The sequence below is a fragment of the Pan troglodytes genome, chromosome 4, assembly GCF_028858775.2.
Source record: "Pan troglodytes isolate AG18354 chromosome 4, NHGRI_mPanTro3-v2.0_pri, whole genome shotgun sequence".
In the NCBI taxonomy this organism is placed as follows: domain Eukaryota; kingdom Metazoa; phylum Chordata; class Mammalia; order Primates; family Hominidae; genus Pan; species Pan troglodytes.
Genome location: NC_072402.2, coordinates 149,368,921 through 149,382,460, shown reverse-complemented (window position 1 = coordinate 149,382,460; position 13,540 = coordinate 149,368,921). Strand labels below are relative to the sequence as shown.

Here is a 13,540-nt window from a genome sequence, read left to right as displayed (position 1 = left end):
CTTATTTTCAGGACAGATGTGTGAACCTGGAAAAGTGCCTACCCCTCTAGGGGTTCAGTCTTCTCTTCTAAATATTGGCAGATGGGGCGCTGGCTGACATGGTCCTATCTTCAGAGACTCTGATCTCCCCTTCTCTCCTTCTGAATAGGCTGTCCTAGGGATGAGCAAACCTGGACTCTCCCAGGTCTTACAACCTGGTTTCCAGACGGCCCCCCAGAGCCAGCGGGACCCGGCTGCCTCCTGGCTGAGCCATTAGCTGGTGAGGCGGCTGAGGCGGGTTAGGGCTCCCCCTGCTGGGGCTGAGAAGAAAAGCTCCTAGACCTGTGCAATGCATCTTAACCTCCAAGCTGTCATGACCCACAGAGGCCATCTAGTCCAGCCCTCTCATTTCCCAGATGGGGAAACAGGTTCAGAGGTTCAGAGACGCGGAAGAGACTCCCTCAAGTAGGATTGCCAGATAAAACAAAAGACTCCTAGTTAAATTTGAATTTCAAATAAACAGCAAATCATTTTGTAGTACACATACGTCGCATGCAACATTTAGGACATACTTCTACTAAAAAATTATTTGTTGGAAATCTGAAATTTGAATTTAAGCAGGCATCCTATTTCTCTGCTAGATCTGCCAACCGTACCTCCAAGTCCACCCACTGAGTTAATGTCTGAGCTCAAACTGCATCCCGGACATAGGTCAGGGCTTCTCCATCATGCCTGACCAATATCTTTCGGTTGCAGCCCTGCCCAGTACTCCGCAGGGGCATAGGAAAGGCTTGTTGACATCCTTCTGGGAGACAGCAAGTGGAAGGACATCTGAATCCTCACTTTGATGATCACCAGGAGTGTTTCAGACAGGAGGTGGGTCCTCCTCTGCCCCAACCTCTGCTACCATTAAAAACCCACCAGCAAGGTTTTAATGACAGAGATTCCTAACATCCCTGCCCAGTCTGGTTTACTAGATTAGGGAGGGGCCTGGACATCTGTATTTTTAAAAAATTCCCCAGGGGATTCTCATGCATAGCAAAGACCCCCTGGATTAGCTATAAGGAAGAACTACTTGGATGAGAAGATTGAAAATGGCACTATCAGTAATTGTCAATATTCACTATGTATAAAAACCACTGGCCAGGTGCAGTGGCTCATGCCTGTAATCCCTGAACTTTGGGAGGCTGAGGCAAGTGGATCACCTGAGGTCAGGAGTTTGAGACCAACCTGGCCAACATGGTGTAACCTCATCTCTACTAAAAATACAAAACATTAGCTGAGTGTGGTGGCACGTGCCTGTAATCCCAGCTACTCAGGAGGCTGAGGCAGGAGAATCTTTTGAACCCAGGAGGTGGAGGTTGTAGTGAGCCGAGATCACGCCACTGAACTCCAGCCTGGGCAACAAGAACAAAACTCTGTCTTAAAAAACAGAAACAAAAACAAAAACAAAAACAAAAAACAAAAAAAACTTTGTGGGTAAGGGAAGGGGAGTGAGGAAGGAATGTAAAATCTGCAAAAACGCATATTCCCAGCTTTACTTCCAGGAATTCTGATCGAGTAGGTCCAGATTGGGACCTTTTGATAAGCACATGTATGTATTTGTAATGTGTTTTGTTTCTTAAAAAATGAAAATAAAACAGAAGCAAATATGGACAAATGGTAAGGGTCTTAGAAGCAGATATTAAGTACATGAATGATCAGTATTCTATTCACCACAATTCAAATATTTCACTAAAAATACTTTTAAAACTTAGGTAGATTTTAGGGGATTGTAATTCAGATGGTCAGAAAGCCATACCTTAAGAAATACTGGCTTGGAGGTAAGAGAGTGAAGAGAGTCACCCACTGCCAAACACATATTAGGTGCCCCCCATACCCAAGAGCTGGGAGAGTTGAGGAAGTTTCTGGGAGGAGATGGGCAGGACCTGGTCTTTAAGAGTGGGTAAGATTCAGAGAAGTAGAGGAAATTATGACCACCAGGAAGCAAGCAATCTGTGCAAACAGGAAAATAAGTGCCAGGAGACTCAGGTTGTATCTTGGTCACAGCTGGTGCCCTCCCTGTAAATGACCTCTGGAGTCTGCTATCACTATGCCCTCAGTCAGTACACTGCAGGCATAGTGGCCTCCTTTCTGTTCCTGAAACAGGCCAAAGTCTGCCCTGCCTCCAGGCCTTTGCACTCGCTGTCCCCTCTGGAACTGCACTGTTTCCCCAGCTTTAGTCCTGCCTTTTCTGCACCCTCCGCTTCTCAGTTCAGATGCCTCCTTCTCAGAAAGGCTTTGCTGCCTGCCCCTCTCACTCCCATCTCTCCTTCATATCAATGACCACAAGCTGTAATTATTATCTTGTTTATTTGCTTTCGTTCCCGAACAACTTTCACCCCCTCCCAGTCTGCCCCACCAAACTACAAAATGTAAGTTCCATGAGGACAGAGACCTGGTGTCTTCTGCTCATTGCTGTGTCTCCAGGTCTGAGCACTTGATATGTACTAAATGCTCAGCAAGATGTGTTAAGAAAATGAATTAACTAATGAGAGGTTGGCAAGTCCAGAGTAGAAAAAGCCCTGGAACCTAGGGACAGGACAGATGGACACTGGAGTCTGAGAAACCAAAAAGCTTTCAGAAGAACCCTAATGGGGCACAAGAATGGGCATCAGTTTTCTGAATCCGAGAGCACATGGATTTCTGTTGTCATTCGATCAGAGGTCCCAGAGTTATTAGACTCCATACCTCCTTTTAATAATAAATGGAGACATAGATAATGCAGTAGACCTCAAGTCGTAGAGCCATTCGTTGTGATCCTTGATTCATGACTCACTGTCATTGGTTGGTCTTTGCATGACTCTCTTTTGCTTTTATCTATCAGTCGATCAATCAATCTATCTGCTACCTATTTATCTATCAATCATCTATTTACCTATCAATCATCTATATCTGTCATCTATCAATTGTCTATTTATTATCTATATATCTATCAATCTATTTATCATCTAGCCATTATCCATCTATCATCTATCTGTCTACCTATCTATCTATCTATCATCTATCTATCATCTTTCAAATAATATATTGAACACCCATGAGCCTGCCTCCCCACGTGAGAACTGGAACAGTGGCGACACCTATGTTCATTCTCTATCCTGTCCGCTCTGTGACCACCCTCCTGAATTTTGTGTTTATCTTTCCCTTATGGTTTTTTTTTTTTTCACAGAGTTTCACTCTTGTTGCCCAGACTGGAGTGCAATGACACAATCTCGGCTCACCGTAACCTCCGCCTCCTGGGTTCAAGCGATTCTCTTGCCTCAGCCTCCCAAGTAGCTGGGATTACAGGCATGTGCCACCATGCCCAGCTAATTTTGTATTTTTAGGAGAGACGGGGTTTTTCCATGTTGGTCAGGCTGGTCTCGAACTCCTGACCTCAGGTGATCTGCCCGCCTCGGCCTCCCAAAGTGCTGGGATTACAGGCATGAGCCACTGTGCCTGACCTATCCTTCCCTTATGTTTAACAATTAATATAATTCCCACATTTTCTAGTGATTAGGAAAAAATAATAATAAATATCACAGCAACATAAGCAAAAACACACCCACACATGCACCCGTATATATCTAAGCAATATGTTGTATCATTTTAGGTAATTTTAAAATTTATAACAAATGCTTTGTTTTTACATTGATAAAACACTTATAAATAATGTCCTGAGCCCTGCCCTTTTCACTCAACGTTGCATTATGAGTTCAGGCTTATCCATATTGCTGTGTATGGCATATTACATTCATCTGCACTGCTGTATAAGATTTTGTTCTGTGTTTGTACCACAATTTATTTATTTTCCTATTTATGAGTGGTTGGGTTTTCTTCTGTCATGAATAACTGCTACACGTGCATTTATGAGTTTCTCTGGGGCCTATCTCCTAGGTAAATATATATCTAGGAGCGGAAGGAATTGTGGGGTTGTAGGAGTATCAGTCAGGGTCTAATCAGAGAAAACAGAAACCACTCTATGGATTTTCACATACTTTTAATTTTGAAATAGTAACAGATTCACGAGAAGCTGCAAAAATAGTACAGAAAAGTACATGTACCTTTCCCCCATTTTCTCCTGATAATAATGTCTTAGATAGCTATAATACAGTATCAAAACCAGGTCACTGGTATTGGCACAATCCACAGACCTTATTCAGATTTCACCAGGGTTACATGCATTTGTTTGAGTATGTACATAGTTCTATGCACACATAAAACTTTATTACACGTAGATTTGTACAACCACCACCACAATCAAGATACAGAACTGTCCCGTCACCACAAAGATCCCTCTGGCTGCCCCTTTTTAGGTACACTGATTTCTTTCTCCAACCCCAACCCTGTCTTTAACCCTTGGCAACCACTAATCTGTTCTTCACCTCAGTAATTTTGTCATTTCTAGAAGGTTATGTAAGTGGAATCATATAGTATGTAACAATGTGAGACTGCCTTTTTTAGTTGGTAAAATTCTCTTGTGGTCCAACAAAGTTGTTGCATGTATCAATAGTTTTTTCCTTTTTATTGCTGAGTAGTATGGTAATCAATAGCTGAGAAGCCTCACAGGAGGCAATGAGGCAACCCATAAATTAATAATAGCAGGAAGCTGTTACTACCCCTCCCCAGGACTAGAGGAACAAAGGGTTAGTGTCACCAGAGCCCAGGGCCAGGGTCACCTGGTAGAAGTTAGAATCATGGCTGGCTTTCCTGTGGGAGCTGGACCCATTGGAGAGCTGTGGCCACCACAGGGGATGTTACCTGAGAGGAGTAGGGGAGGGTGCTGGTTGAGAAACACCTTGGCTTCTCCCTTCTTTCCACCTTCCATTCTCTCTCTTTTATTAACTGAGCCCAACTGGAAGCAAGGTGACATGGCTGCCGAGATCCTGCTGGAAAACTGAGCACATAAGGGCATAGCAAAGAGTGGATCTGAGGGCAAACAGACTCAGGACCTGCACAGCAGCCTATGTGAGTGTTTGATTTTACAAGATAATGCCACACTTTTTCTAAGTGAGTGTCCTATGTCCTAACGCATACCCTTATAAGCGATATGTAAGAGATCCCATGGATCCGTATGTTACCCAATACTTGGATTGTCTAGCTATTAACATTTTGCCATTTTAGTGGACATAAAAGCTTATCTTATTGGGTCTTGATTTACATTTCACATGAGGTTGAACATCTCCATATGTTTGCTGGCCATGAGCATTTCTTCTTTTATAAAATGCTTTTTCTTTTGTCCATTTCTTTCTGTTTTTTTTTCTTCTTTCTTGTTGATTTATAAGACTTCTTTATATATTCTTGGTAATAAACCTTTGCCAGTTGTAAATGTTGCAAATATCTCCTCCAGGTGTGCAGATTGTCTTTCCACTTTAAGCGAATACAAATATTTCATACTACTCTGCAATAAAATTCATAGACAAGATAAATTAAATTTAACAAATCAATATGATACCTTAACTGTAAAATGAAAGGAGAAATGCAAGTAGTTATCATAAAACATAACTTTGGCCGGGCGTGGTGACTCACACTTGTGATCCCAGCACTTTGGGAGGCTGAAGCAGGCGGATCACCCGAGGTCAGGGGTTTGAGACAATCCTGGCCAACATGGTGAAACCCCATCTCTACTAAAAATACAAAAAATTAGCCGGGTGTGATGGCAGGGGCCTGTAATCCCAGCTACTCGGGATGCTAAGGCAGGAGAATCGCTTGAAACCAGGAGGCAGAGGTTGCAGTGAGCCAAGATCGTGCCACTGCACTTCAGCCTGGGTGACAGAGCAAGACTCCATCTAAAAATAAAAATAAAAATAAAAATAAAACAAAACTTTTCAGTATGTAAATGCTGAGGCATGACTTCTTTAGAAGATATAATGAAATTGTCAGATGTGTATGCCTACTTAGAAGAATAAAATTTAGATTTCAGAGAATAGATGGAGCAGAAGTCATACCCATCTAGGAAGTACAGACAAAAAAAGATCAGAGGTATGGATTAAGGTAAAGAACAGACCCGACTTATTCATGTATACTAACAGAAGAAGGATAATAAGGTTAACTGAGAAGGGAATGGCATACCAAAAGAAATTACAGTGTGGAAGAAGGGAAGATGAGGAGAGGTGTGAGCATTGCAAATGAGTTGGGCCTTGTGTATAAGCGTAGGGTCAAAATCTTGAGCTTTAGTGACACTTGAGGACTTGGAGCCACTCATACTGTCGTGGAGGCCCATAGCAACTCCCCACATGTCCAAGATACACTTGGCCTCTGATTCTTCAAAACACCTGGAGACCATATCCTTTAGGAGGTGATGGGGACCACAAGATGATTGAGGGAAAAAAAAAGAAAAATTACACTATAAGGGGCATAGAGAATTTATGTGGTAGATATCTGGGGACAGTATCAGTCAGGCTGAAAAAAAACAGGCAACCAAAAGATACATAAATAAGAACATAATTTTTCACAATATAGCTTTCTTATTGTGCTACCAAAAATTTAAAAACATGAAACACGGCAATAATATATGTTTTAAACAGCCTTCATAAATGAAATAAAGTGTCTGTATTTCATATATGTTTGTGCTAATTTAGTAATATTTAGTTCTCCATCTGTTAAACAGAAGCCTCAGAGCTCCTTGGTTACATACTCGCAAAGAGTTATGGCTACAAATGCAGATGGACACAAGTGGGTTGAAAAGGTGATTCCCACACAAGTGGCACTGGTGACATGATTTTGTGAGATGGTGAACAACTCTTGCTCTGGACCAAGCTAAGTTCAAGCATCCCTTGATTTACAGGGTCTTTGCAATTCAATATATCTTAAACGCAAAACAACAACAAAAACAAGCCAGGTGTGGTGGCACCAGCCTGTAGTCCCAGGTGCATGGGAGGCTGAGGTGGGTGGATCTCTTGGGCCCGGGAGTTGGAGGCTGCTGTGAGCTATTACCATGCCACTGCACTCCAGCCTGGGCAACAGAGACCATCTCTAAACACAGCAAAACAACACAAAACAGCACAAACCCAAACCACTTTGTTGATGTTTGTAAAGGGGAGTTCGTTCCAAGCTCAGATCATCTGTTTATTGGAAAGCCATGCAGGAGGTGAGACAATTCTTCACTGTGCACAATTGTCTCACCCACTGCAGGATGTCGAGCTTCTCCAGCTCCTGCCCCACCAACGGCCAGTTAGAACACTTTACTGGAAGCTTACCGAGCGCTACTGGCAGAGACCAGCAGGGGGAAGCCTGGCTCAAGGAATGAAAACTCCTGAGCCCCATGCTCCCAAGCCTGGAGGAGCAGCAGCATCAGCTAAAAGGTTCTCAGGACATTGAAGGAGTGAGCTTCACTTCACCACCCACACCCACGCTACCACTATGCAGGTGCGGAAACTGAGTCTCAGAAAAGAGAAGGAATTTGTCATTTGCTTATTATCTACTTTTAGTGACACAGCCAGAAAAGGAATCCAATAGGCATAAGCCCAAAAACCTAGAATGTCATCATCCCTGAGCACTGACAGTTTCATACCCCCAGTTCTCAGCCAATGGACAGATGGAAAGGAGGCAGAGCCCTCTCTGCCCTAAGTCTGGTTGTTGAGCTTAGAGGAGAAGGCAGTGCGCAAAAGTCAAAAGAGACAAGTCAGGAGGAGACCTGGTCTGGTTCCAGTCCCAAAAGTAACTGGATGACTACATGATCCCAGCCGAGCAACTTCCATCTCAATTTTCTTTTTGCAATGAAAGTAATACACATGTGATAAAAGTCTACCAAACAAAAACTTCAAACTGTGCATAAGGGTGTAAAATGAAGTAAATTAACTATGAATATTTCTTGCATATCTTTCTGGAAATATATATATTAAACTATAAAAATAAAATAATACATAAGCATATACACATATTTTTTGTTGCATCAGTGGGATAACACAATATATTTGATGTGCTTTTATTTATTTGTTTGTTTTTTTTTTTTTTTGAGACATGGTTTCACTCTTTCACCCAGGCTGGAGTGCAGTAGTGCAAACACGGGCTCACTGAATCCTCGACTTCCTGGGCTCAAGTGATCCTCCTGGCTCAGCCTCCTGAGTAGCTGAGACTACAGGTTGTGTGCCACCACACCCAACTAATTTTTTTTTTTGTAGAGATGGGATCTCACTATGTTGCCCACTCTGGTCTTGAACTCCTAGGGGCAAGGAATCCACCCGCCTTGGCCCCACAAAATGCTGGGATTACAGGAGTGAGCTACCTTGCCCAGCCATGCTTTGTTTCTAATTTTAAATATCACTCATAGGCCGGGCACAGTGGCTCACGCATGTAATCCCAGCATGTTGGGAGGCCAAGGTGGGCGGATCACTTGAGGTCAGGAGTTGAAGACTAGCCTGGCCAATATGGTGAAACCCCTATCTCCACTAAAAATACAAAAATTAGTCTGGGCATGGTAGCTCACACCTGTAATCCTGGCACTTTGGGAGGCCAAGTGGGGGTGGATCACCTGAGTTCAGGAGTTGGAGACCAGCCTGGCCAACATGGTGAAACCCCGTCTCTACTAAAAATATAAAAAATTAGCTGAGTGTGATGGTAGGTGTCTATAATCCCAGCTACTCGGGAGGCTGAGGCAGAAGAATCGCTTGAACCAGGGAGGGGGAGGTTGCAGTGAGCTGAGATTGTGCCATTGCACTCCAGCCTGGGCAACAAGAGCAAAACTCCATCTCAAAAAAAAAAAATACAAAAATTAGCTGGGCATGGTGGCAGCCACCTGTAATCTCAACCACTTGGGAGGCTGAGGCAGGAGAATCGCTTGAACCTGGGAGGCGGAGGTTGCAGTGAGCCGAGATCATGCCACTGCACTCCAGCCTGGGCGATAGAGCGAGACTCCATCTCAATCAATCAATCAATCAATATCACTCATAATTTTTCCATAGTAATGAGATATATTTGCCTCCTTCCTTCTGGTGGCTGCATGGTATTCTGTAATACCAATGTAGCAGTTTAATGCTGCACTTACTGATAAGCACACCCTGTACTGTCTCTTGAGGTGTCTTGCACTGACAAAGCACACTACAGAGGACAACTTGGTACATACATCTCTGTACACATGTACAAGGATTTCTGTGGGATGAAGTTCCACAAGTGGAATTGCTGGGCCAAAGAATGTATGTGTGTCTAAAACATTGACAAATGTTGCCAAAATTTCCTTCAAAATGCATCACTTTTAACTTCCTCTGGCACAGGAGAAGGCCATCTCATCTTCTGGTCAGCATTGGGAAGTACTCATCTTGGGGGCCTTGGTCTTTTCATCCATGAAATAAGAGGCTTCGCTGGGCACAGTGGCTCAGGTCTGTTATTCCAGAACTTTGGGAGGCCGAGGTGGGAGGATTGCTTGAGCCCAGGAGTTTGAGACCAACCTGGGCAATGTACTGAGATACTGTCTCTACAAAAAATTAAAAAAAAATTAACTGAGCATGGTGGCGTGCACCTGAAGTCCCAGCTACGTGGGAGGCTGAGCTGGGAGGATTGCTTGCACCTCACAGGAGGAGGCTGCAGTGAGCCAAGATTGTGCCACTACAGTCCAGCTTGGGCAACAGAGTGAGACCCTGTCTCAAATAAATAAATAAATAAATAAGAAATAAGAGGGTTAGATTGGATGATGCTGAAGCTTCCTTGCATCTGTAACTTTACATCTGCAACTCTTTCCACTAAGTTGTCCAGCTTGAGGAGTAGAATGGGGCCATGAACTTAAGTAGTTCATTTCTTCTCTTCTCCCCTTCCTTCCCTTCCACGTTCTTCTTTCTCCCTGTCTAGTCCTAGGAGAGTGGAAAAGGCATGAGGTCACCCTCCTCAGGCCAGGAAACCTGGTTCTAGAGGCAGCCCTGGATCCGAACCAATGTGGGAACCTACCTAAGTCCTTCCCTCCCACCCTATCTGTTTTCCCACCTGGTTTAGCAACTGCCTTCCCTCCTAGGGCTCCAACTTCATAAGATGTTGAGATAACATCTTATGAAGTCTTTTGCCAAAAACATGCCTTTTTCTGCCCCTGGAAGGAATTAGTTTCACTTGTTCTGAAGAAGAGTCTCTGCAGGTACTTGTTACTCCTGCCAAGAGACCTGAGAGGCCCCAAATTCCTCAGCACCCGGATCCCAGATTCGCTTAATCTGACGCTGCTTGCTTCCAAGGGGCGCTGAGATGATGGAGTTACAAGCTGCTTAAAGGCTTACAGAGTGTCAGCTTGAAGGGAGGAGAGAGTGAGTGAGCGTCTGCCTCCACTTGGCTTGGCCTCTCGGATGACAGAGCTTGGGAGAAGGGAGTGTTTACAGAGATCAATAAAGACACCCTGGAGGGGCCAGCACTCCCATTGGGCTTCTCCAAGAAGATTTAGGATTGACATCATTAAAGCCCCTAGGGAAGACTCTTTCCACCCCAAAGTCTCTTAACACTAGATTCTCAGATCCTGAAAGCACATAGGGCTTGGGAAGAACTATAGGGACTGCTCCACCTTGCACAGCTCTGGAGGTCTTCATTTACATTGATTACAAAGTGAATGGTGCGCCAAAGAGGCACAAAGTGGGCCAGGTCCAGGGGCTCACGCCTGTAATCTCAGCACTTTGGGAGGCTGAGGTGGGCAGATCACCTGATGTCAGGAGTTTGAGACCAGCCAACATGGGGAAACCCTGTCTCTACTAAAAATACAAAAATTAGCTGGGTGTGGTGGCACACACTTGTAATCCCAGCTACTCGGGAGCCTGAGGCAGGAGAATTGCTTGAACCTGGGGGGCGGAGGTTGCAGTGAGCTGAGATCTCACCACTTCCCACCAGCCTGGGTGAAAGAGAAAAACTCCATCTCAAAAAAAAAAAGAGGTACAAAGTGGTGCTGGTGACAATATTACAGCAGCTAGCATGATCATTTAAAAATGTACAATTAACAAAAACAAAACAAAAACCACCAATGACTTTTTGTTACACTCAAAACAAAATCCCTAAAGCTTTTCATGATTCAACCCTATTTTTCTCTTGAATCTCATATCCTGCAGTAGCTAAGTTCCAGACACATTGACCTTATTTCTGGTCTTCAAATGTACCCAGTGGCCTAGCTGGTTCCTGCCTCAGGGCCTTTGCGCAAGCTGCCTTTAGCTCTTCCCAAGGCTGGCTTCTTGTTAGGGAGTGTTCTCCTAAAACACCACTTTCTCAGGGAGGGAGCCTCTAACCAGTCAGTCTAGAATGGTCAGTCGGTGTCTCCAAGGTTGCTCTGTAAAATGGGAGTGGTAATCCTCATCTTACCTTCCTCCCTGGGCTCTTTGTATTCATTCCCACCTTATAGTTTAAGTTCCATCTGCGAGGAACTTGTGCACCCCCCTTTTCTCTTTTTTTTTTTTTTTTTTTTTTTGAGACGGAGTCTCATTCATGTTGTGGTCCAGGCTGGAGTGCAGTGGCACCATCTCGGCTCACTGCAACCACTGCCTCCCAGGTTTAAGTCATTCTCCTACCTCAGCTTTTCAAGTAGCTGGGATTACAGGCGCCCCCCGACCACCCCCAGCTAATTTTTGCATTTTTTAGTAGAGATGGGATTTCAACATGCTGGCCAAGCTGATCTCAAACTCCTGACCTCAGGTGATCCACCCGCCTTGGCCTCCCAAAGTGCTGGGATTACAGGCCTGAGTCACTGCTCCAGGCCATTGTGCACCTTTTGAATACATTGTTCGTTTCCGTAGCACATTATTTCCAAACCACTTACTTCACTCATGCTTGTATCCACAGAACCTGCACCATGCCGAGCACTTCAGAGATGCTCAAAAATATTTGTTGAACACTGAATCAAGTCAGGGCAGTCTGGACACCCTGCAAACTGTGAAGTGCCCTACCTCCATGATAGCCACCCCAAATAGCAGAGAAACAGAGTGAGTCAGGAGGAACCTCATGTCTCCTAGCTTCATGGGTAGTTCTTAAAAAATAGAGAACTGCCTCATAAATTGTGAGCCCGGTGGCAATAACTCAATGAAACCCCATCACACAACAAAACTGAGGTTCTCCCAAAAGGGAAGATGACATGGCACATGAGTCATTGAGTTGATTAAGAAGCCAGTTCTCACCCCTGCTAGGCCAGTGCACCCCAGTGTCTGCTGAATAGAAAATGAATAGAGGGCCAGGCACTAAACGCCTATAATCCCAGCACTTTAGGAGTCCAGGGCGGGCAGATTGCTTGAGCCTAGGAGTTTGAGACCAGCCTGGGCAACCTAGTGAGACCCCATCTCTTAAAAAAAAATATAGCCAAGCTTGGTGGCACACTCCTATTGTCCCAGCTACTCTGGAGGCAGAGGTGGGAGGATTGCTTGAGCCAGGGAGACAGAGGTTGCAGTGAGCTGTGATGGTACCACTGCACTCCAGCCTAAGCGACAGAGGGAAATCCTGACTCAAAAAAAAGAAAGAAAAAAAAGAAAGAAAGAAAAAGAAAAGAAAATCTTACATACCTTGGGTGACAATGTATAGAAAAACTTAAGATTTATTGTAAGAGCAGAGGAGATAACCTACTTCCATCTGTCCCTCAGAAGCTGCCACATGCCTGTAATTTCCAGCCATTATCCTTTCATGAGTCCTGGGTGTGCTGTCCACAGAGGACCCCTATGAAAAAGAACTTTAGCAACATCTCATGCCTTAGAAGAGGTTGTTTCTCCAATAAGCCAACTGAAAAATTAAAGAATGGGGTCCTGAAGGGGAAGGGAGTTCCGGGCGATGGTGGTGCTTGTTATATAGGGGGAAGTTTAGGGGTCTGGGCTCATGGGTAAGAGAGTGGGAGGGAGGTGTGGTATCCATGCCAGCCTCTGCCAATCTCATTTTGCCCCAGGCCACCCTCAAACTTGAACCACAGAGAACTGTTCAAATGCCAACTAACAAACACAAGCAGCAACAGAGAGCTGTGTGTGCTGGGGATAACCAGTCCCACGGGTTTGGGTGTAGCGGTGGTTTGGGTGTAGCGGGAAGCAATGCTTGGGTTTTGGAACAGATGGCTTTTAGGAAGCTGAGGAGGAGAGAGAGGGCTACCCCCTACCTCCCTGTGCCACTCTGCCCACCACCCCTGCAACCAGGGCTTGTTAGCCACAGGAATACTTGGCATCAGAGGCACCTCCTGGGGGATTAGACCACACAATGTGAGCCACCGTCCTTTCATCTTGCCTGCCTGAAGGGTGGGGTGGGGTGGACCCAGGGGGCTGCCTCTAGTGCTTGGACAGCTGGGATGGGCAGAAAATGAGCAAGTTCAGCAAGACTCTGATATTCTAGCTAACACACTCAGAGCTGTCCACACCCTGCTCCCTGCGGTCAACAACTGAAAATACCTACAAGAAACCCAATGCAACAAATAATGGCACCAGTAGAATGGAACCAGATAGTCCCTGGTTCTGTTGGCAAGGTTTGTTCCATTCATCCTCTGCTGCTTCAGGGATGGAAATGAAGCCCAAGAACGTTGCCGGAGCTTAGTTTGAAGGGTGCTGAATAGGCCTCCAAAGTGCATGTAATTTTGCCTTCCTCTCTCCTTAGTCAAAGCCTATCTGCTTGTAAAGGCTCAGCT

At 44.8% G+C, this 13,540-nt stretch overlaps 1 protein-coding gene across 2 annotated transcripts in view; it reads right to left on the bottom strand.

Annotated features, from left to right (window-relative positions):
* Positions 1 to 3,983: 3,983 nt before the first annotated feature.
* The window catches only part of SLC36A1 (solute carrier family 36 member 1), a 309,080-nt gene continuing 299,523 nt past the window's right edge, over positions 3,984 to 13,540 (bottom strand). For both annotated transcript variants that reach the window (XM_063810843.1, XM_063810845.1), the window contains one exon: positions 3,984 to 5,401. In XM_063810843.1, the coding sequence (XP_063666913.1) occupies positions 5,392 to 5,401 (10 nt within the window). In that variant the 3' untranslated portion in view covers positions 3,984 to 5,391. The remainder of the gene's footprint in view (positions 5,402 to 13,540) is intronic.